The 24,581-nt window shown below is 37.8% G+C and overlaps 2 protein-coding genes across 2 annotated transcripts in view; one reads left to right on the top strand and one right to left on the bottom strand.

The window, feature by feature from the left end:
• Positions 1 to 107: 107 nt before the first annotated feature.
• Positions 108 to 20,283, top strand: CENPL (centromere protein L). Its single transcript, XM_023248046.2, has 7 exons — positions 108 to 257; positions 564 to 657; positions 3,674 to 3,850; positions 6,931 to 7,182; positions 11,454 to 11,996; positions 15,023 to 15,095; positions 20,212 to 20,283. Exons 3-6 carry the CDS (start codon positions 3,677 to 3,679, stop codon positions 15,092 to 15,094), a joined length of 1,041 nt encoding a protein of 346 aa, XP_023103814.1. The 5' UTR covers positions 108 to 257; positions 564 to 657; positions 3,674 to 3,676; the 3' UTR covers position 15,095; positions 20,212 to 20,283.
• Positions 20,284 to 22,112: 1,829 nt separating this feature from the next.
• The window catches only part of KLHL20 (kelch like family member 20), a 70,604-nt gene continuing 68,135 nt past the window's right edge, over positions 22,113 to 24,581 (bottom strand). Inside the window, exon 12 of the mRNA XM_011290904.4 lies at positions 22,113 to 23,809. Coding sequence (XP_011289206.3) covers positions 23,725 to 23,809 — 85 coding nt within the window. The 3' untranslated portion in view covers positions 22,113 to 23,724. The remainder of the gene's footprint in view (positions 23,810 to 24,581) is intronic.

Raw genomic sequence — 24,581 nt, 5'->3', positions numbered from 1 at the left:
AGAAAAACGCTGAAGACTTAACTTCGCGCGATTAGCCAAGTTGACGGATAAGGGTTAGTCGCTCGACCTCAGTTAAAATGACGACCGTAGTTGCTTCACTAACAGGTAATCGACACCAGGGAGGCTTCCGGCGTCGGACCGCAGAGCGAGTCGGGAAATGATTTTAAACCGAGAAGGCGGCTGAAGGCTTGGTTGCCGCTTCTCAAAGGCGGGGTTTCAAAGCTAGCTGGGCTCCTGAAGGGCTCAGGTGGAGAGAGGTGAGTTGGGACCTAGTGTCCCTTGCCCTTCCCCTCCTGAGGCAGAAGCCGACTTCACAGGAGCGAGGGTCGCAGAGTGGGTGGCCGGGTCAGCGGAAATGTCCCTCCCGGGGTGAATCGAAGGACGTCTGAGGCAGCGGAGGTCTTCTTACAGGGGCGTTTGTGTTCCTAGTGAACCCGCTTTCTGTGGAGCGAGAGGGAATTTGGAAGGGTCAGGGGTTCCCTGCAACTGTCTCTGAGCTGCCATTTTGGCGGTTGTTTTTTTTTTTTTTTTTTTTTTTTTTTTTTTTTTTTTTTTAACTTCAGGGGACTTTAGTCTCGATCCACACTTTTGGAACCAGATTTGAAGAATGATTCGTGAAGCCGGAATGGGTGACAGCGTCATCACAGCATTTCATTGGTAAGACGCTTTGTGTTTGTCCAGGACGGGCAGTAAGTTCTATTTTGCCCTTTTGTGCGTTCCTTATCTTTACAACACTTGTGTGTGCTTGGCACTCGGCCAAGCATTGGCGGTGGGATTTAGGTATTGGTGGCAGTGTAGAAACGTGAATGATTTACCGCAAGAAACCCCACTGAATTGTAACTATGTGTTATGAACTGCAAGGGCAAGGAGAGTTGGCTGGGGAGCTAGCTCTGTGGACCCCTGCCCTTTCCTGAGGACGTGAACCCTACAGGATGGATTGCATTTGTCAGACGGGAGGAGAGAAGCACTCTTAATTGGCTATAGGCTGAATAAAAAAGTCGGGGAGCAGAGGCAAACTTGACAGGAGGAGTAGGAGGGTGATGATCAGTATAGAGTAGGGCGTAGGGCAGTGGTTCTTAACCTATCTGAAAATTGTCTGCTGGACCTTTCTCCATCCCCCTCCGCCACTAAATACACACGCCCACAACATTTTGCATACCACCGGAGAGGGTTGTTGGATTTTGGAAAGACCATTTGTCCACAGATCTTGGGGTAAGAACTCTTGAATCAGTAGATGAACCTGGATAGTAGCAAATAATAAGATCAGCCAGGGTAGGACCTTGAGACTCAGAGTTTTGACTTCATTTAAATGATGTGTGGGAATTGTTGGGATCTCCAGCATTGTAATGGCAAGATGAAAGGGGCGTCTATGCGTCCCTAGTTATGGGTTAGGGAAAGGGGTTAACATTAGGACACCGAAATGAGTTAAGGTATAGTTTTAACCTCTTCATTATTGAGCAGGGTAAAATTGCACATTATTGAGTGTGGAGTGAGAGTAAAATAGATAGAAGTCATTTTCTGATCTTTAAATGTGTGGTTGGGCTATTTCACGTTATTACAGTATTATATACTTAAGGGAAATGTTTTCTCAAAACCAACCATCTCAGTGCTAATAGTCTTTTCTCACCTAGATGGATTTTTAATTTTTTTTTTTTTTTTTAATTCATAGCATTTTTCTTTTAAGGAGTCAAATTCAGCAGGGCTTATTTTGCCTTGAAATTGATCTTTACTCAAATGCAGTGTGCAAGGAGATAAGAGTACCCACTCTGACTTTATACTGTCTGAGTTCAAGTCCTGGTTCTTGCACTCTTTAACTGTTTCTTTGTCTTCCCATCTATCAACTGGAAACATGATAACCCACTTCGTGGGATTGTTTGAGGATTTAAATGAGCATATTTGTTAGGGGCTTGGACAAGTACCTGGCACCTAATGAATGCTCAATAAATGTTAGCAGTTAATCCAAATGACAAATTTGAAAGAAACGTTCTGTGTAGATGGGACTGATTAAATTTTAAAAATTTCAAATTTTTATTTATTTATTTTTGAGAGAGAGAGAGAGAGAAAAACAGAATGTGAGCGGGGGAGGGGCAGAGAGAGAGGGAGACACAGAATCCAAAGCAGGCTTCAGGCTGTGAGCTGCCAGCACAGAGCCTGACATGGGGCTGGAACTCATGAACTGCGAGATCATGACCTGAGCCGAAGGCGGATGCTCAACCATCAGAGCCACCCAGGTGCCCCAAATTGTAAAGAGCTAATTCAGTATGTGCTTAAAGCTAGAATGCTTTAAAGTAGTTGCTATTTAAGTTATGTGGTATATGATCTTGCTTGGGCATTATCTGAACATTGAGAACTGTATGTTTAATTTATGAAATTTTGTGCAAGACAGAGGGTGTCCTACTTGGACACAATGAAATTTATCTTAAATATAGAAATAGTATAACTTTTCATTTGTGAAAAACTTTCTTCAAAGGGTTAACTGTGCTAGTACTTGGGAGTAGTTATTATAACCTTATATATAATTCCTTTCAATGAAAGTTATAATTTCAGAGTTCTATGAAATTCTTCTGTTCAATTAAACCAATACTCGTTAACAGTTAACACTCAGCATTATATTAGGGTAATTATATAAGCGATATAAAAAGCATTGTTTCAGTCAAGGTATTTTAATTGTGTTGGAAAGAGAAAAAATGCACACCAAAAAAAAAAAAATACTACAAGGAAGTATATGAATATGGACCAAAATGAGTAGTACAGACTAGATGGTCAAGGAGAGCTGTGTGAACTGGTGTATTATTAATCTCCAAAGATTTTATGAAACATTATTGCGAGATTTTGTTAGGCTCATCCAGACGGTTTTTGGGCTTTTAAACAGTATTGACCTTGAGATCTTCTTTTATACACACACACCCATACACCTATACACGTTGCTTCCAGGAATGAACTATTGATACAGAGGTGTATAACATAGGTATTTTGGGGAAATTAACAAAATTCTACTTGGAAAGAGATCAAATTTGAGCATGATCTTAAAGGAGGTGAAATGATGAAAAGACACTTCAGATAGAGAATATGATTGATAGGCAAAAACAAGACAAGAATATGTTTATCTAGAAGCAGGATAAGGGCAAGCTGAATTATGAAAGATCTTAAATAATCACCAGAAGAGTAGAATTTTCTCATCACTGTAAAGTTTTTTGCACAGGTGACGAAAGTGTCATTGCTGAAGAATGGATTACCTGTACATATGGAAAATGCTTAGTTGTGGTAGTAAGAACCTGGAGGTAGCTTTGGGAATGGATGACAAAACTGTTGAAGGAAAAACTCAAGAGAATGTGCTTAATGACTATCAGTTCAAGAATGAAAGTATCTTAAAAGAATTTAAATTAACATAGAAAATTGACAGGAATTTGAAAATGGACCAGCAAACTTTTGGAGAAGGATGTGAAGGAGTTGAATTTAGTTTGAACCTTCTGTTTGAAGTATCTGTAAGATATTCATAAAAATAGCCTATAGCAAATGGGAAATGTAGGACTTGGTTAAAAAGTCAAAACTGAGGGTGGGGAGGGGAAGGGAGAGAAATAATTCATTGATAGTGAGAAGAAGAATCAGTGAAACTATGAGCATGAGTTAACTTTTTAGTGTTCAGAATTCTGGTTTTATTTCTTTTCTGTAGACCATGGATCCTTATGATACACCAGAATCGACTCCGAGGCACGGTGCATCCTCAAGGCTTAAAGGTTATTTTATAGGTGCCACCCCTTTGCGGAAACGATTAGAATCAGTCAGGAAGCAGGCTTCATTTGTCCCGACTCCACCTCGAAGGAAAATTCCTCAGTGTTCACAATTACAGGTATGCTTTTTGTGTTCCTTCATGTTACTCAATAATTGAGAACATTTGTGAATAAATTTTGCTTTTTATTACCTTTTAATGGTATTTTTAGTATCTCCTTAAATCTCTCAGATAATAAATGAGAAATAGTGAAAAATATTTGTGAGATAGTGAGAAGTAGTGAAAGTAGTTACTCACACCATCAATACCACATCTGTTAAGTCTTTTTTAAAAAAGTTTATTTTGTGTACATAAGAGCGCAGGTACAAGTGGGACGGCGGTGGAGGGCGGGGAGCAGAGAGAAGGGAGAAAGAATCCCAAGTGGGCTTTGTGCTGTCAGCACAGAGCCTGACATGGGGCTTGGTCTCACACACTGTGAGATCATGCATGACCTGAGCCAAAATCAGTAGTTGGATGCTTAACCGACTGAGCCACCCAGGCTCCCCTGTTATATCTTTTAATCTCCAGCATTTCCACAGTATTTGTCTTTTATGACGTTAACGTTTTGAAGAATGTAGTTTCCTCCCTTATCCTTTTTAAATAGAATATTCTTCGTTTTGTATTTGACATTTCCTCGTGACTAGATTGAAGTTCTGTATTCTTGACTGGAATACAGCGTAGATGCTGTTGTCCTTGGGGATAACATCTGGTAGCACATAGGTGATCAGTTGTGATCATCCTGTCAAGGTGCTGCCCAGTGGTTACTGTTTTATTCCCCTCTGCATCTGATAAGCAGTCTGTGGGGAGACACTTTAGGATAATGTAAACATTCTGTTCTTATCAAAATTTCCCCTTGCACTTAACATCCATTGATAATTTTTGCCTGATTCCATAATCAGTTATGAGTTATAAGAACTCATAACTCTGATGACTCATAAACAATTCTGAAGGTTTATAATATTAGTAATTTGTGATTTCACTGGAACATGAAATAAAACCCTAGTTAGTGCAGGTTTGATATGTGGTTTTGAGGAACTTAGCAGAGTCTGGCGAATCAGTCCCCCACACCTTCCCTGTAATCTTTTCTTGTCAGTGTTGTGTGCCTCATGTCTTTTGGGATATGAGAAAATTTTTGCTTCTTTCTGAAAAGTTTCTTAAATTACTAGCGATGGTGATGAAAGTGATGGTTCTTAACCATAGAACAGAAATTGTATATAAATTAAAGTTTGGGGTACCTGGGTGGCTCAGTTGGTTAAGTGTCCAACTCTTGATTTTGGCTCAGGTCATGATCTCACACTTCATGAGTTTGAGCCCTGCCTCGGGCTCTGCGCTATTAACAGAATCTTGCTTGGGATTCTCTGTCTCCTTCTCTCTCCGCTGTTCCCCTGCTCACGCTTTCTTTCTCTCTCTCTCAAAAATAAATAAACATTTAAAAAGACAAAAGGATTGGGATGTCCAATTCAGTGCTTCCTTATCATACAAATAATTTTGTATCATATAAATTTTCCAACTTTTTATTTTTTTTTTATTTTTGGGACAGAGAGAGACAGAGCATGAACGGGGGAGGGGCAGAGAGAGAGGGAGACACAGAATCGGAAACAGGCTCCAGGCTCCGAGCCATCAGCCCAGAGCCTGACGCGGGGCTCGAACTCACAGACCGCGAGATCGTGACCTGGCTGAAGTCGGACGCTTAACCGACTGCGCCACCCAGGCGCCCCGTCATATAAATTTTCTATCATGCAAATAGTTTTGCTGTACCTTTTGACAGTTATAAGAAAAAAGTTTATAACTTATAAAAGTTTTATACAAATTTCCATGAATACTGTAGTCAAAACAAATATTTTTGTCAAATGGACAACTGTAATGAAAGTTCCAAAAGATAGTTGGAGCTGTAAAACTATGTCAGGAAGTATGAATTCTATAGAACAATTCAGGATAAAAGTAGGGACCTGTACGGGGGTGTATGTGAAGGCCCTCAATAATGCCATAGAACCAATGTGAAGGATGTGTTCTTGTTGTTTTTTTTTTTTTAAGTTTATTTATTTAAAAAATTTTTTTAATCTTCATTTTTTGAGAGAGAGACAGAGTGAGCAGGGGAGGAACAGAGAGAGAAGGCGATACAGAATCCAAAGCAGGCTCTGAGCTGTCAGCACAGAGCCCCATGCGGGGCTCAAACTCACCACCTGTGAGATCATGACCTGAGCCAAAGTTGGACGCTTAACCAACTGAGCTACTCAGATGCCCCTATTTATTTATTTTGAGACAGAGGGAACGCACACAAGCGTGTGCACTGGGGAGGGGCAGAGAGAGAGGGAGAGGAGAATCCCAAGCAAGTTCTGTGCTGCCAGTACAAACCAGACGTGGGACTTGAACTCACAGACTGCGAGATCATGACCTGAACTGAAATCAAGACTCAGCTACTTAATGGAATGAGCTACTCACGTGCTGCAGAAGTGTTTTTGTTTTTGATGGTACCTGTGGTTCTCTTAGAGCATGGCAGAAATACTAAGTGTTTTTTATTTGATCGACTGAATTTGACATTGGGTCATAGAATGGATTTACTGCTAAACATTTAAAACAATTACATAATTAACATGAATCAAATTTGATGCCCCAGGAATAGTTACTATTTTTTAAATCTATAAGTTTTTAAATGTTCATCCAATAAATATATATTGAACAACTGTTCTAGGATGGCAGTGTTCTAGGTGCTAGAGATGTAGCGCTGAATAAATCGACAAAAATCTCTTGTTCTCTTCAAACTCATACTCTAGCAGGGAAGACAGACAATAAAAATCACACAAACATATAATACCAGGTAGTAATAAAGCATGTTAAGGAGATACAGAGTGACAAAATTGGAGTGGGTGCAGGTGCAACTTTACATAGGGTGGCCTCTTGAGTGACATCTGGACAAAACAGTGAAGGAAGGGAACATGCCATGTGAACACATGTGTGGAGAGCATTCCAGAGGGAAGGTACAGTGAATGAAAAGCCCTGTTCAGGGATCTTCAGAGTCCTGCAGACTCCAGTTTGGTTGGAATGTAAAGATCAGGTACACAGATTTGTAGTAAATATTTAAAATTCTTTGATTAAATTCTTATTTACTAATGTTTCCTAATTCTTAAACTACTGTTATCTTGATTGTTTTTTCTCTCTAGGAAGATAATGATCCTCAAAAGTTTGCATTTCTTCTGCATAAACAATGGACTTTATATAGTTTAACTCCCCTATATAAATTCTCCTATACCAATCTCAAAGAGTATTCTAGACTTCTGAGTGCATTTATTGCTGCTGAAAAGCAAAAAGGGCTTGCTGTTGAAGTGGGAGAAGACTTCAACATCAAAGTGACTTTCTCCACTCTCCTAGGAATGAAAGGAACACAAAGAGACCCTGAAGCATTTCTTGTCCAGGTATGTTGTATAAACAGTATTTGCTTCTCAGGAAAAGAATCTGCACTGTCTTGGTTTAGAAATTGTGGTATTTTCTTACTGTTTAAAAATATTTTGAGCGTGTGATTTATAACCTTTTTTATGTCTTGTTTGACCAAATTGTAGTAATTAGATATGGCCAACTTAAAGGTTTTTTTTGTGGGGGGCACCTGGGTGGCTCAGTCGGTTAAGCGTCTGACTTCAGCTCAGGTGATGATCTCCCGGTTTGTGAGTTTGAGCCCCACGTTGGGCTCTGTGCTGACAGCTCAGAGCCTGAGCCTGCTTCGGATTCTGTGTCTCCCTCTGTCTCTACCCCTTGCTCACTCACACTCTGTCTCTCTATCTCAAAAATAAATAAACATTAAAAAAAAGGTTTTTCTAAAATAAATATGATTATGATATTATGATATAATATCATGATTATGATATAATATTTATTTTATAAAACTTAGAAAATACATAAAAATACAAAGAAAATTAAAAACCACAGTTTAACATTTTGGCATACATCTATTTGGCAATAGACAACCTGAGTAAGCTTCTCATTTGGAAAGTTATTAATTATTGGTTCAATTTCTTAATTTATTAATTGAATCAATTCAGTTTCTTGAACCAATTCAATTTCTTAATTGAACCAATAATTAATAACTTTCCAAAATAGAAAGCGCCAGGCCCAGATAAGTTCACTGGTAAAAGCTGCCAAAAGTTTAATTAAGGAAGAAATTATTTTAATTCTATAGTCTCTTTGGAGTATAGAACCAGAGGGAATACTTTCTAACTCATTCTGCCAGGCCAGTGTTACCCTAATACCAAAATTAGACAAAGATTATTTAAGAAACGACAGATTGATCTCTCTCATGAACATAGATACATCTGTCTGGCTATCTGGATCTATTAAAATTGGGATCATATTGCCCATACTTTTGCATTATGGCTTTAAAAAAAAAATAATGTCATAGGTAATTACTCATATCATTAAGAATTCTACATTTTATATCTGTGTAATTCTATGGTTTTTACTAGGACCAAATTCCTAGAAGTGGAATTTTAGCAAAAAACAAATATGTAACATGGGGCCCCTGGGTGACTCTGTCAGTTGAGCATCTGACTCTTGATTTTGGCTCAGGTCATGATCCCAAGGTTGTGGGATTGAACCCTGCATTGGGCTCATGGAGTCTGCTTGAAATTCTCCCTCTCCTCCCATCCCCCCTCACTTGCACACACATATGCACACTCTTAAAAAAATGAAAAATAAAAAATAAAAGTAACATATCATTATATATTGTGAAATGTTCAGTTACTCTTAAAAGTAATATGACTATCTTGATTTATTAAGAAACTGGATTTATTATTCATGCCTGCTACTTCTGTTTATTCTGAGTTAACTCATAGTCACCACAAATTAAATTCTGAAATCGTGAAAAGATCTAATTTTGTTTATCTGTATAGATTGGGTTAGAAAACTGTGGCCTGCAGATCAAATCTGATTTGCTGCTTGTTTTTGTTTTTTGTTGTTGATGTTTTTCTAAATAAGGTTTTATTGGAACAGAACTCCTTTCATTTGTTTACATTATTGTGTATGGCTGCTTTTGTGCTACGACAGCACATTTGAGTGGTTGCTTACAAAGCCTAAAATATTTACTGTCTGATTCTTACAGAAAAAATTTGCTGACGCTTGGTATAGATCTGGTGTTGGCAAGGATCTTCAGGAGTCTTAGGGGTAGGTTTAGCTGCATAAAACAGAAAGCCTAAATAACAGTGAATTAGATGCCTATCTTGAGGTTAATTAATAGAGGTTTATTTGTCTTTTTATTAAAAAAAATTTTTTTTTTAAATGTTTTATTTATTCTTGAGAGAGAGACAGAGCATGAATGAGGGAGGGGCACAGTGAGAGAGGGTGACACAGAATCCGAAGCAGACTCCAGGCTCTGAGCTGTCAGCACAGAGCCCGACATGGGGCTCGAACTCACGGGCGGTGAGAACATGACCCGAGCCGAAGTTGGACGCTCAACCGACTGAGCCACCCAGGTGCCCCGAGGTTTATTTGTCTTACAAAAAAAGTGGAGTAAGCTGTTTAAGACTGGTGTATGCTTCATGAGTTAATAACTTAGGCTCCTTCTATCTTCTGTATCATCCTTGGTGCATGGCTTCCATCCTTAAAGTCACATTGGAGTCTAATATGGCTCTTGAAGCGCTAAATATTAGATGCAAGTTCCAGGCAGGAGGAAGTAGGGGGAAGATGGGAAGGGCAAATAGGATGCCTGCCTGAGTAAGTTTTTAACGAGACTGCTAAGACCCAACCACTTCTTTTTGCATCCCTGTTGGAAGACAGACTAGGAAATTTTTCTTTTTTAGTGGGTACTTTGCTACCTCCTTAAAAGCATCTCATTAAAAGCACAGTTTTATTGTGGAAGGAAAAGTAGGTACTGGGTAGACAGCAGTCTTTGTCAAATGAAGCAGTTGATTTCCCAGAGAAGTGATGTGATTTGCATGTCAACAGGTAAGCAACTGTTCCTGTGCAGAATAGAAATGACCTCTTGAACTCTTAGCAGAGTGTCCTAATAGTTCGCAAATTAAACCTCATTTCTTCACAGGGTTCCTGGACTTTTAGGTTATACAAGTGTGATAGACATGTCTGGCTGGGCTTTAAGGTTTTTGAGAATCGCTTGTAGTCTCTTGAACAAGAAGGCAAAATATGCTAAAAGTAACTTTTTAAATGATGATCTCTAACAGGATCTGATACTGGGCTGTGTTCTTCACCTTATCCTGGTCAAACTTTAAAACTTCTATGAATATCTTGGGGTGCCTGGGTGGCTCAGTCGGTTGAGCATCTGACTTTGGCTCAGGTCATGATCTCACAGTCTGTGAGTCCGAGCCCCGCGTCGGGCTCTGTGCCGACAGCTCAGAGCCTAGAGCCTGTTTCGGATTCTGTGTCTCCCTCTGTCTCTGACCCTCCCCCATTCATGCTCTGTCTCTCTCTGTCTCAAAAAAATAAATAAAGGTTAAAAATAAAACTTCTATGAATATCTGGAAGTTATGTTTGTCATGTAGTTTATAAATTTGAAGTTTGAAGGGTTAGTCAGTCTGCTGGAAAATATAATCAAGATTCTAAAAAATCTGAATGGATTGGCACAATGGGTCAAATTGAGAGTGAAATTTTAATAAGAATACATATATTCCTCTATATATTATGGGAGATTTACCTATTAACAGCAAGGATGAATAAGGATAATTTAAAGCTGTCAACTAAAAATTAGAAAACTGCAATCTAAGGTTATATTAGTAGTAGTATAATCTAGGTCTTTTTGAAGTAATTCATTTATGAATGACTCTCATGCAGAAGAATTTCAGAGTAAGCAGGATAATGTGTGTATCATAGAAAGAATGGTTAAAGAAACTGGAGATGTTGAACCTGGCATTACATATGATTGGGATTATCAGATATTTGAAGGGCTTTTTCTGTGGAAGAGAGATTAGATTTGATTTGTTCTACATGCACATAAAGAAGAAAGCAGGACCTGTGGTAGATACTGTGTGCCTAACATATGAAAGAACAATTTTAAGTTGATAGAGCTGCCTTAGGAAATCCTGAATTCTTCCTCAATGGAAGAATTCAAACACATTGAATATGTGACTTTTTATAGTCCCTTCTGAAGTTGAAATTTTGAGGGCCCCCTCTCCCCGCCAAGGATAGCATACTTGGTTATACCATATTGGCATTCCTTAATTTGCTTATTTTGCATTTTGGCTGCACCAAGATCTTGCCATATACCATGTCCTAATAAGAATATTAAGAGGTAGGAGTGCCTGGGTGGCTCAGTGAGTTGAGCGTCTGACTCTTGATTTAGGCTCAGGTCATGATTCCAGGCTTGTGGTATTGAGCCCCACATTGAGGTCCATGCTGAGCATGGAGCCTGCTTAAGATTCATTCTCTCTCTCTCTCTCTCTCTCTCTCTCTCTCTCTCTCTCTCTCTCTCTTTCCCTCTCTTCCTCCCTACCCCACCACCCCACCCCTTGCCCCTCTTCCCGCTTACATGCTCGCTGGCTCTCTAAAAAAAAAAAAAATATTAGGAGGAAAGTCAGTTAACTTGATAAACCCTAATAATGATTAGGGAGATTATTCCCATTATGTTTTTTTGGCAAATAATACAATATATCTTCTTATTTTTTAATGTACTAATTTTGAGAAGGTGTAACTTAAGAGTAAAGGTACTTTTGCATTTAATGAACTCCCCCCGTTTTTTTCTTTGTAGATTCTGTCAAAATCTCAATTACCATCAGAGAACAGAGGACAAAAAGTGTTGTGGACTGGTTGGTTCTGCTGTGTATTTGGAGACAGTCTTCTGGAGACTGTTCCAGAAGATTTCACCTGTGTACCTTTATTTCTTGCAAATGGAGCAGAGACGAATACAGCCATAGTTGGAACCTGGTTTCAGGAAACTTTTGATTGTCATTTCAGTTCCTTAGCAATCAATGCATTTAATCTTTCCTGGATGGCTGCTATGTGGACTGCATGCAAAATGGACCAATATATGGCTACTACTGAATTTCTTTGGTCTGTACCGTGTAGCCCTCAAAGTCTGGACATTTCTTATGCCATACATCCAGAGGATGCAAAAGCTTTGTGGGACAGTGTCCACAAAACACCCGGGGAAGTTACTCAGGAGGAAGTTGACTTATTCATGGACTGCCTTTATTCACACTTCCATAGGCATTTCAAAATTCATTTATCAGCCACAAGATTGGTCCGTGTTTCAACATCTGTAGCTTCAGCACATACTGATGGAAAAATAAAGGTTAGTTTGAACATATCTAGCTAGGTAATTTTTTCTTACTGCATAGTTTTCAAAATGTATAGAGATTGTATTTTCCACATTGAAGAAACACGTTTGAATGCTAATTCGAGACAGTAGAGAGATTTTATGCTTTATAAATGATTTGCTAGAAAGTCTTCAGCCTTTAGATGCAGCTCTGTAATGGAAGGATACTATATACTGTGTGCTACAGGCTTTGGTAATAAAATGAATATAGTAACTTTGAAACTTTCAGAATTATGTTTCCTCAAACTTTGAAATAATTATCAGAGCAACAGAGGATTTTTTGTGTTAGATCAGAAAATTATAGCCAGAAATACCTAACTAAGATGACATCTTTATATTTTAGACTTTTCTGTCTCTAGTGGCAAAGAAATAATTGACATTGTTTTATTCTCTAGGAAGTTTTTTTTTTTTTTTTTTTTAATGTTTTACTTATTTTTGAAAGAGAGACAGAGTGTGAGCAGGGGAGGGGCAGAGAAAAAGGGAGACACAGAATCTAAAGCAGGCTTCAGCCTCCAAGCTGTCAGCACAGAGCCTGACACAGGCCTTGAACTCATGAACCATGAGATCATGACCTGAGCCGAAGTTGGGTGCTTAACTGAGCCACCCAGACACCCCTACTCTCTGCAAAGTATTTATTAGAGGAAATCTCAGAAATAAACTGAGAGTAGGTACCTAAATATAATAAAATATATCAATATATTTAAAATGTATTAAACTATGGCCACAGTAAACACTCTGAATATTGGTCTTGTCACTGAGCTAGGATTTTAATAGACCTTAATTTTAAATGTTTTTCTTTTTTAATTCTTTTTTAATGTATTTATTTATGAGAGAGAGACTGAGCGTGAGCTGGGAGGGCCAGTGAGCTGGGAAGGGCCAGAGAGAGAGGGAAACACAGAATCTGAAGCAGGCTCTAGGCTCTGAGCTGTCAGCACAGAGTCCAATGCGGGGCCTGAACTCATGAACTGTGAGATCATGACCTGAGCCAAAGTCAGAAGCTTAACTGACTGAGCCACCCAGGTGCCCCAATAGACCTTAATTTTAATCTTCAGAGCAACCCTGTAGTAGGTATTTTTATCCACATTTTATTTTTAAAACAAGGAAACAAGGCCAAGATAGGTTTTAGTGATACCTGCAAGATAGTTTGGTAAGAGGAGGAGTCAATATTTGAGTGCTTATCTCTTAGGTTCCAAAAAGTTCATGCTCTATAAGCACTATATTAGTGTTTTTCGAACTGAAAGTCATAATGCAATAGTAGGTTGGAAAATGATGGGAAGAGAACAGCTTTAAAAAACAAAAGAAATCTGGGTGCCTGGGTGGCTCAGCTGGTTAAGCATCTGACTTCAGCTCAGATCATGATCTTGCAGTTCATGAGTTCAAGCCCTGCATCAGGCTCTGTGCTGACAGCTCTGAGCGTGGAGCCTGCTTCTGATTCTGTGTTTCCCTCTCTCTCTATACCTCCCTCGATTGTGCTTGCTCACTCTCTCTCGCTCTCTCTCGCTCTCTCTCTCAAAAGTAAATAAACATTAAAAACAATGAAAGAAATATAATGGAAAATATAAAAATGAGTATCACATGTGGTAAGGGTATACATTTGCTTGTACTGGATCATGATGTTAAATTTATTTCTTACTCTGATTTGCAGTAAAACATTTGAAAGATTATATCATGTTATTTTGAAATTATAAAGGGAAAAAATTCCATTTTAGCACCTCAGAATTCAGTGTTCATGAGGTCTTAATATATTTTAAAATTTTGTTTTCATATGCTTACACTCCATTAGTAAACTACATTTAAAAACTGTTTTGTAAAATGTGTTCTTATGAAGATAAAGGTGGTTCTTAAGCACATTTATTTTATCTGGTCTATTGTAAATCTAAGAGCCCCTCTTAATAATGTAAGACAGTAACTGGCTCCTAGCTTTGCATAATGCCATGATGATAACTAACATTTATTAAGCACTGATTGTGCCAGCCATTTTTAAGCATTTTATGTATATTGTCTCATTTAGTTTTTCACAACAACCTATTTCCATAGGTTGTAAAGAGAAAACTAACATAGGGAATAAGTAGGTTCCCTGATATCACACAGGTAATAAGTAGATTTTGCATTTGAACCCAGTCATCTGACTCGAAAGCTTATGCTTTTTTTTTTTTTTCTCTAACGTTTGTTTATTTTGAGAGAAAAAGTGAGCTGGGGGGACGAGAGAGAGGGAGAGAGAGAATCCTAAGCAGGCTCCACGCTATCAGTGCAGAGCCTGACGGGGCTCTATCCCAAGACCCTGGGATCATGACCTGCGCTGAAACCAGGCGGAGGACACTCAACTGACTGGCCACCCGGGCTCCCCAAAGTTTCTGCTTTTAACTGCAACAGTGTACTGCTGTCAAGAATGATGTGTCAGCCAGGTTTCTGCCACCTGCTTAGTTTCTACAAGATACTTTTTAAAAAAAAGTTTTTTCATTTTTAAATGTTTATTTATTTTGAGAGAGAGAGAGAGAATCCCATGCGGGGTTCTCATTGTCAGCATGAAGGCCGATGCAGGGCTCAAACCCATGAACCGTGAAGCCATGACCTGAGCCAAAAATAAGAGTCAGAGACTTAACCAACTAAGCCATCCAGGTGCCCCTCTACAAGGTACTTTTGGAGTCTATATCCCTTTGAGAAGAAGGAAGCTATGGAACCTTTTTCTAGAAATGTAGATCCAAGCGATTCATGGATTCCCTTCTCTCCCCTTACTTCTTAGGCAGATAGCCTAACTGTGGAAGCCAGGATAAATAAGAACCTTAGTCTAGTTATTTCTAAGCACCATTGACTAATAGTTGTATATTTATTAAAGTTAGTAGTCTTCATTAAGTAAAATCTATTTGACTTAGAGCCACAGTGGTATGGGTTGATCTTAAGATTGCAGATACAGAATTTAAAATAAGCCTGGAATTTTTATCAAACTGCTTTGTTATAATAATTAATTCTAACTTTAATTTTTTTTTGTTTGTTTTTTTCAGATTCTGTGTCATAAATACCTCATTGGAATCTTGGCATATTTGACAGAACTGGCAATTTTTCAAATTGATTGAGGTCTTGTGGGAACTATAAATTATGGATTATATAACTTTTTCCTCACAGATTATTTGCCTAATTTCTATGCTGAGAGGAACTGCAGGAGAAACATGCATCTATATCTGCATCTGTTTTCCTCTCAGTGCCTTTGGAATTGCCCAGATAGAAGCCAAGAAGGATCTAGAACAAAGAAGGTGGTAGCGAATGAATCACAGCCAGGTGTTCATATAATAGTCATGATGATCTGGGAGGCCAGTCTTTAGAAAATGCTGAGTTGTTATTTTCTTGGGCCATCTTATATCAAATTTTTAGGATTCAAATGAGATATCTCTAATATTGAGTGTTTTTGATTTGGGTCTTTAAAAAGCTTTAATCCCTTTTAAGCATTTTAGACTTGGATTCAGAGAGAATTTCTGTCTTCTAAAGACATTTTCCTACTATAATTTCACTGTAGAGAGCTGGCAATCAAAATCCTCTCCAAAGGAAACTAAAAATTAATATACATTTATTAAAGCCACTAATATGCTTCTGTTTTTAATGCTGGTCAATTCTTATTGCAATGTTGAATTAAATATTCACTTTTAAAATGAAGCAGCGTGTTTATCAGTGTCTTGGTGGCAGATCTTTAATTAATGTCTCAGGAATGAGAAGTCATAGGCTTTTTCTGTAGCACAAAGGTTACAAACCAGCAATTATATAGAACCATACTTATAGAATTGAAAGGGACCTGTGAGCCTCTTTTGAGAGCAGCAGTTAGCTTGTTTAACTTTCATGTCCCTAATTTTGCTTTAGCACAGTGCTTGGTAAATGTCTGCAGGTTAAGTAAATGTATTTTAACCAAATCTTCCATTTTATAGATGAAAACTATGAGATTGAACAACTTAGGAGACTTGCCCAAGATGCTATGTTTAAATCTCTTGTTTTAATTTATGGAGTATGGGAACATTTTGTTTTACTTTAGAAACTCTTTTTTAAAAGTTGTTTGAAAGGAAATTAATAGGCTGTCTTTCTAAAAGGTTAACTTTTGGAATGGAATATTATTTCACATATACTAGGAACAGCAGAGATAGTGGAAAAAGCATGGGCTTTGGAGTGAGACAGTCATTCATTTAACTAATATTAAGTTCCTGCTGTGTACTTAGAATTGTATTGGGAAACAGGGGTATAGCAGTGAAGACAAAAAAGATCCCTGTCATTTGGAAATTACATTCTAGTGGAGGAAGGCAAAAAATAAATAATTTCTGTGGAGATAAATACTTAAGGCAGTACAATATGGAAAGGGGGTCTCTCTGGGTAGGTGACATTTGAGCTGGGTCCTGAATGCTGAGGGAACCAGCTGTGTGAAGATCTGTGGAAGGGTTTGCTAGGCAGGTGAAATGGCGAGAGCAAAGGCCTTGAGATAGGTAAGAGGTTGGCTTATTTGAGGAATAAAGGAAGTCTGTGTGGCTGAAGGAAGTCAGGGTGGAGTAGTATTAGATGAGACTGAAGAGATTGTGCAGCAGAGACTTATTCCATGGGTATGTCTCCCAATTTTTGACTGAGCGTGTGGTTGTCCAGAATAAAGATGGTCTTTTCTGGCCTTTCTCATAGGTAGGTGTAGTCCTATGACTAAGTTCTGACCCATGGTATATAAATGGAAGGATCAGGAATCTTAAAAAAACAGCAGACATATACCCCTTGGCTTTTTCTTATTCTGCCATCTTTGCTGCTTGGAACACATATAATGACTGGAATTCTAGCCACTCTTTTTGGTCACGGGGATGCAGGTCAGGTCATAGGAATGGTGGAACATGGCCTGAAACGAGTTTGTGCCTTGAGGACTTCTTGAGGCTGAACTCCAGTGCCACCCTTGGGCAGTCTTCCTATGGACCTGTGTGTCAGAGAGGTAAACTTTTATCTTGTGCAAGCTGGTGCTTAAAGACATTTTGGGTCTCTTGCTCATAGCCAAACCTAATCTTGATAGAAAGAGGCAGGATCTACATCATCTAAGTTTTTGTAGCTATTTGTGAAGAGGCTGGATTTCATTCTAAATGCAGTGGGAAGCCATTGAAGTTTTAAGCAGGAGAGAATATTACCTAATCTGTATTTTATAAGATATGAGGGAGAATGAATTATAGGTGGACAAGAGTGAAAGGGAAAACAGTTAAAAGATTGTTAGAAATGGTACAAATTCAGTGGAGAAATTAGCAATATCTAGCAAAATGTTGTAGGATTTACCCTTTGACAAGCAATCCCATTTCTAGAATTCTATCCCCAAAACTCCCTGGCAAAATATAAATGAAGCCCGTATAAGGCTATTTATTGCAATGGTGTTTGGTAGCAAAACTGAAAACAATCCAAGTGCCCATCCCATGGGGATTGTTTGAATAAATTATGGTATAGCGACACAATGAATTACCACTATGTAACCATAAAAAGGTTTGTGGAAGATAATCTAATACTACCATGGAGTGATCTTTTTTTTAATAGTTTTTTAATTTTTATTTTTTTGACTAAAATACTCATTTTATTTATTTATTTTTTTAATATGAAATTTATTGTCAAATTGGTTTCCATACAACACCCAGTGCTCATCCCAGCAGGTGTCCTCCTCAATACCCATCACCCACCCTCCCCTCCCTCCCACCCCCCATAAACTCTCAGTTCGTTCTCAGTTTTTAGGAGTCTTTTATGTTTTGGCTCCCTCCCTCTCTAACCATTTTTTTTTCCTTCCCCTCCCCCATGGTCTTCTGTTAAGTTTCTCAGGATCCACACAGGAGTGAAAACATTACCATGGAGTGATCTTGATCTCTAGGATATGTTATGTGAAAGAGCAACTTGTGGACAGTGTGCTGTCTGTTATGGATGGAATGGGTGAAATATGAATATGTGTGTGTATTTCCTTATGTTTCCAAAAACCAATGGAAGAATAAACCAACTAATAAAAATGGTTACTAACTAGGGGGAAGGAAGGAACTGGGTAAGGGGGACAGAAATTAAAGTTAAAACTTACCTGAATGTTCCTCTTTTATAGTTTGGAACCATTTAAGTTTTTTTTTTTTTGGTTTGTTTTTTTTTTTTAATTTTTTTTTTCAACGTTTATTTATTTTTGGGACAGAGAGAGACAGAGCATGAACGGGGGAGGGGCAGAGAGAGAGAGGGAGACACAGAATCAGAAACAGGCTCCAGGCTCTGAGCCATCATCCCAGAGCCCAACGCGGGGCTCAAACTCACGGACCGCGAGATCGTGACCTGGCTGAAGTCAGACGCTTAACCGACTGCGCCACCCAGGCGCCCCTAAGTGTTTTATATAGTTCTGAAAATTAGATCAAAAAGAAAAGGCAATCTTAAAAATTGAAAACAAATGAACCTAACTATATTAAGTTCTTGTCATAATCACACAAATAATTATTTTTAGTATCTTTAAATCCTAGTATTTTGACTGTACATTGTCAGCTATATCTTAGGAAAAGAAGAGCAGCAAAGGAATTTAAGTTGCACTCAGTTATCTTGTGATTAATAATATTGGTATTGTTGTTTTACCACTGTTTGTAATAAGATAAAACATGTAACAATATTACCAAGATTTTGAGTGTAAAAGACATACAATTATAAAGTAAGCTAAGTAGAAACTCTGTAATGTTAAATTTGAATCGGAAATACCAGAGTGAACTCATTTACTTTCAAAATGCAAGTTTTTAATTTTGATGAAGTCCAATTTATCAGTTACTTTATTTCTTGTGCTTTTGGTGCTGTGTCTAAGAAACTGTTGCTTAATCTAAGGTCCCAAAGAATTATTCCTATGTTTTTTTAAGGATCTTATAATTTTAAGTTTAAATTTAGGTCTGTAATCCATTTTGAAGTTTTTTTTTAAGTTTATTTATTTGAAGAGAGAGCATGCAAGCGGGGGCGGGTCAGAGAGAGGGGGAGAATCCCAAGCAGGCTCTGCACTGGAAGCGCAGAGCTCGATGTGGGGCAAGATCTCAGGAATCGGGAGATCATGACCTGAGCTGAAAACCAAGAGTTGGACACTCACCCAGCTGAGCTACCCAGGTGCCCCCCAATTTGAGTATTTTATGTATGGGGTGAAGTAAGCATCCAAATTAATCATTTTGCATAAGGATATCCATTTGTTCTAGTACCATTTATTGAAAAGACTGTTGTTTTAAAAGTCAACTGGCAAAAAAAAAAAAAAAAAAAGAATCAGAAGTCATTTGGCCACAGATGTTTATTTTGGGACTCTCAATTCTATTTCATTGATGTCAGTCCTTATGCCAGTACCACACTTTTTTGTTTTTTTTTTTTTTTTTTCAGTTTATTTAGGAAGAGGGTGCGTGCGAGCAGAGGAGGGGCAGAGAGAGAGGGAGAGAGAATTCCAAGCAGACTCCATGCTCAGTGCAGAGCCCAACATGGGTCTCGATCCCACAACGGTGAGATCATGATCTGAGCCAAAATCAGAAGTCAGATGCTTAACTGACTGAGCCACCCAGGCCCCGCCGTACCACACTGTCTTGATTACTGTAGCTTTGTAGTGCATTTTGAAATCGGGGAGTGTGAGTCCTCCAGCTTTGTCCTATTTTTCAAGGTTGTTTTGATTATTCTGGGTCTTTTGCATTTCCAAAGAATTTTAAGGTCAGCTGGTCAATTTCTGTAAAAAAAATTAGCTGGGATTTTGATAGGGATTGTGTTGAATCTGTAGATCAGTTTGGGGAGTACTGCCATCATAATTATATTAAGTTTTCTAATCTATGAACACGGGATATCTTTCCATTTCAGAATTTCCATTTTAACAGTGTTTTATAGTTTTCAGCATACAAGTATTGCACTTTTATTTTTGTTAAATTTATTCCTAAGTATTTTTTTATGCTATTGAGAATGGGTTTTTTTTTCCAAAATAAGTGAAAATTATTTTATTTTGTATAGATAAGTAGCCAGGCAGTTTCAAAGTAGAGTTACATGTACATATGTTCTAGATAATGACAGGAAGATAATTTTATGTGTTTTGTGTTTTTAAAGATGCGCCTTTCAAAAATATGCTTGCACTTTTATACATTTGGATTGCTTTGTTAATTTCATTTTTTGGATTCTTTGTTGTGAGTATATATTGTTCTTGTATTGTGTGACCTTGCTGAACTTGTTTATTCTCATTTTTCAGTGAATTCCTTAGAATTTTCTGTATACAAGATTCATGTTGTTTGTGAATAAAGACAGTTTTACTTAATCTCAATACGGACGCCTTTTGTTTCTTTTTCTTGCCAAATTGCCTTGGCTAGAGTCTCCACCGTAATGGCAGATAGAAGTGGTGAGTTTTTTTTTTTTTTCAATATATGAAGTTTGTTGTCAAATTGGTTTCCATACAACACCCAGTGCTCATCCCAAAAGGTGCCCTCCTCAATAACTATCACCCACCCTCCCCTCCCTCCCACCCCCCCTCAACCCTCAGTTCTCAGTTTTTAAGAGTCTCTTATGCTTTGGCTCTCTCCCACTCTAACCTCTTTTTTTTTTTTTTCCTTCCCCTCCCCCATGGGTTTCTGTTAAGTTTCTCAGGATCCACATAAGAGTGAAAACATATGGTATCTGTCTTTCTCTGTATGATTTATTTCACTTAGCATCACACTCTCCAGTTCCATCCACGTTGCTACAAAGGGCCATATTTCGTTCTTTCTCATTGCCATGTAGTACTCCATTGTGTATATAAACCACAATTTCTTTATCCATTCATCAGTTGATGGACATTTAGGCTCTTTCTATAATTTGGCTATTGTTGAGAGTGCTGCTATAAACATTGGGGTACAAGTGCCCCTGTGCATTAGTATAGAAGTGGTGAGTAGTTTTATATTGTTCCTTAGTGGGGAAGCATATTTCATTATTAAATATGATGTTAGCTGTAGGTTTTTCATACATGCCCTTTGTCAGATTAAAGAAGTTCTCTTCCTAATTTGCTGAGGGTTTTTATTATGAATGGCTGTTGGATCTTGTCAAATCATTTTTTTTTTTTTTTTTGCACCTGTTGAGATAATTTATGATTTGTATTTCTTTTCACTTTCAGTTTCCGGTTCCTCATATGAAGAGCTTAGAAGTAGCCACTGTGTCCCTAACAAGGAAAAAGCTGAAGAGATAGAGAAAGCAACAGTTCTTCTTGGGTCCAGAGAGAGGTAAGGATACAAGATAAACTGCGTCCCCCTAGTTTGGAGAGTGGTATAGAGAACAATGGATTTGGAATCGGGATGTGGTTTGAGGTTCAGCTTCCACCATGTCCTTTTAACTTTCTAAGCTTCAGTTTACTTACTAATAAAATGAAGATGATTGCCAGCCCAACCCAAGATTCTTCGTAAAATTGTGGAAATCACTATGCAAATAAGCTAATATTCTTTTATAGCAATGTCATTTATATAATAAGTACATATTATTCAGTAATAAAACTGGACCACTTTCAGTGGAAGGAAAAAATAACTCCTTAGGCTCCAATGAACACTTTGGCCAGTACTGTAGTTGCTGGGTTTCTGCTCTTGAATCACTGTCCTGTGAATTGCTCCTACTGGGAACTTGGCTACTTATGGAAAGTCTAATCCCTAGGATTTTGTTCCTGTTCTTACTACTCTCCTTTTCTTACAATTTATGCAATAGTAGAGTCTTGGGAAATACGTGATTTTGGTCTTAAAGACTAACTTGATACAGTACTGTAAAGATCTCATAAAAGTGTTTATAATTTTTTGATGTTACATACCAGATTTAGTCAAAGTCTGTTAGTATATTTAATTCTAGGCCCTGTTTCAGGTAGGCTTGGAGTAGCAGTGTGGCATAGAAAGAGAAATGGAGTGGGAGTTTGGGGAAATGTTATTTAATGTTGGTTCTATCATTGACCATATTTATTTACTCTTTGTGAGGACTTCTTTGGTTTTCATTCTTAGAGCAAATAAATGGGTTTGGCCCACATGACTGTTAGGAGTCCTTCTGGCTCAAAAGTATGTAATTCTTGAGTGCTCCACCAGAAAATAAGTTTAGAGGTTAGGTGATAAAATACTATTATATAAAATATATAATAAAAATTCATAATTCTAGCTGGCAATCCTTTATTCCTTCAGGTTGAAAGTACTTACAACTTCACATATAGGAAATACAAATGATATAGAAACTAAATAGCACAGACACAAGCACTAAAAAGCATTAACCAAAACTTGTTTTATGGTAAATACTACCTTTATTTAAAAAAGTTATACATGCTAGAAAAAAGCATAAATGATACATGTAAACAACTGTTTACCAAATACTTAGTTCTTTTCCTTGTAAAGGTGCAAATGATCTTTAAATGTAAACACAAAGTTGCCAAACATTTTTGTAGTTGGGGGGAGGGAGGAGAAGGTTATTCCTTTTGGTTGTGGTTAAAGTCTTATTCAAAGATTTTCCTGCAAAATACACTGAAAAAAATTGCTCTATGAACACAATGATAAAACTTTGACCACTGAAATTTGTATCATTTTTTTCCTTAAAAATTTTAACTTTACACCAGAAAGTGCAATTTGAGAGAAGTAGTTAACAGTGGCTTTATAGAATGAAGATAATGATATATAGTTTGTATAAAAGAACCAAGGTTTTATTAATAAAATGCCTCAGTTTTACTCATTAGCATGTACTATTACACAAACTGAAGAATTCATTCTCTTGGAGGCTGTGATTATAGGTCAGCCTCAGCTTCAGCAGGCCTGAGCGTCAAGTGTAAATTGCGTAACAGTATTCACTGCTGGGGAGAAGACGTTTCTCCCTGCTGGTCCTTAGTAGCAATAAGGAAACAAGAAGGAAAGTTGTTTCAGTCAGTAATATTTTTGAGCAAAAAGTCTTGCAGAGTAGCACATGATTCTATCGGAGGATTCTCAACAGCATATAAGAATTGTATAGTGTTTTTACAGAGGCACTGAGCAGAGCTCTGGAGCTACCAGAAATTCTATGAAAATACCATCTTGAAAAAAGACTTTAAATATAGTGGAAAACAAGTTCGTATGGAAGGAAACAAGATGCAAACTTCCACTGATGAAAACTTTAGTGTCTGAGTCCTGGTTTTATCTATCCAATATTCCTTCTGAGTTGTACTATTTAAAATGAGTGTTTCCTTTCTGTTTGTTTGTTTAATATTTTCAAGTCTTCTGGTGCTTAGTGCAAGGATGATGGCCAAATAATACAGTCTGCATCCCTATCTTTGTCACTGGTGGTCCTTGTAAGTAGTGGAGCCATGTGGATGGAGTGCCTGGCGATAACAACTAGATCGTGTACAGCCCTTCTCCCCTTATTAGTATTTTCAAACTTAGTATCTTAGAAATTAACTTTTGCTGCTTGGGAGTTTTTTACCTTTTTTTCCTATCCTTTTTTTCCTTTTTTAGTGGGAGGAAGGTTAAATCCGAAGCAAAACAGGACGAAACAACAACAAAACCCAACAACAACAAAAAAACCTATGATAAATTAAAACCAAAAATAAATATTCTGCACAGAATTGAAAATTTTTGTGCAAAGGTGGCATCTTGCAGTTGAAGTACTTTCACTGTATTTATATTTCCATATGTTGAGGCACCGGCAAAGAATAAAATTTGTTCTAATGTTTTCTTGAGCTGTACAAAGCTCCAAAATCAAAGCTCTTCAGAATACAGAGGAGCGTATACGACTGTCTTCTAGATGTTCACCATATATGGGATTCACAATGTGTCATTTTAATAACTCCTACACCACCCCCCAGCCGACGGTAATTCATCCCGCCATATAACCTGCAAAGAAAAATAAAATCAGATTTCAAAGTGGAAAAAAATTGTTTCTTCTATAACTTAGATGTTAATAAAACACGTTTTCTATCACAACTAATATTTTTATTCTTTTAAAAGTTAATGTGTTTATTTTGACACAGTGGAAGAGAGAGCATGAGCAGGGGAGGGAGGGGCAGAGAGTGAGGAGAGAGAGGAGAATCCCAAGCGGGCTCCACACTGAGCCCAACACAGGGCTTGGTCTCATGAACTTGTGATCTCGTGACCTGAGCCGAAATTAAGAGTTGGACGCTTAACCAACAGAGACACCCAGGTGCCCTGCACAACTAATTTCGCTTCATACATCTCTTCCAAAGATTAGGAGCTGGAATTGAACACTGGCAAGTAGCAGAATTATTTAAGACACTGGCTGAAAAGGTCTCACTTATAGGATACTGTTTTAAGAATAAGAGCATCGTATCCACATTTCGCATTATGACTTTAAAACTTTACACCTAAACTGATTTCGAACAATTACATAGAATCATATATTCTACATTTTTGTGTCTAATTTTGACCATGGCTATATGATTTTCCTACCCACACTTCCCTCTGCCTAAACAGCAACTATTTTTATCCTTTTGTCTTCTATGTCTTCTTACAAGCCTCCTCCTTTATGGAACAAACCTGGATAGGAGTGAATAAGGTCAGCATCGAGTTTGTGAACAAGACCATCTTCAAAAGTACAGATTTCCATGGAAAAGAGGATTAGATCCTTACAGCTGTAAGGTAAAACTGG

Source organism: Felis catus, chromosome F1 (assembly GCF_018350175.1).
Source record: "Felis catus isolate Fca126 chromosome F1, F.catus_Fca126_mat1.0, whole genome shotgun sequence".
NCBI lineage: Eukaryota > Metazoa > Chordata > Mammalia > Carnivora > Felidae > Felis > Felis catus.
This window is presented reverse-complemented; position numbering and strand designations above follow the sequence as displayed.

Excerpts from the sequence above, each read along its gene's own strand:
- CENPL (XM_023248046.2), top strand. The coding sequence starts at position 3,677 with ATGGATCCTTATGATACACCAGAATCGACTCCGAGGCACGGTGCATCC. Across the intron at positions 7,183-11,453 it reads CTGAAGCATTTCTTGTCCAG|ATTCTGTCAAAATCTCAATT; the intron begins GTATGTTGTATA and ends TTTTCTTTGTAG. Across the intron at positions 11,997-15,022 it reads ATACTGATGGAAAAATAAAG|ATTCTGTGTCATAAATACCT; the intron begins GTTAGTTTGAAC and ends TGTTTTTTTCAG.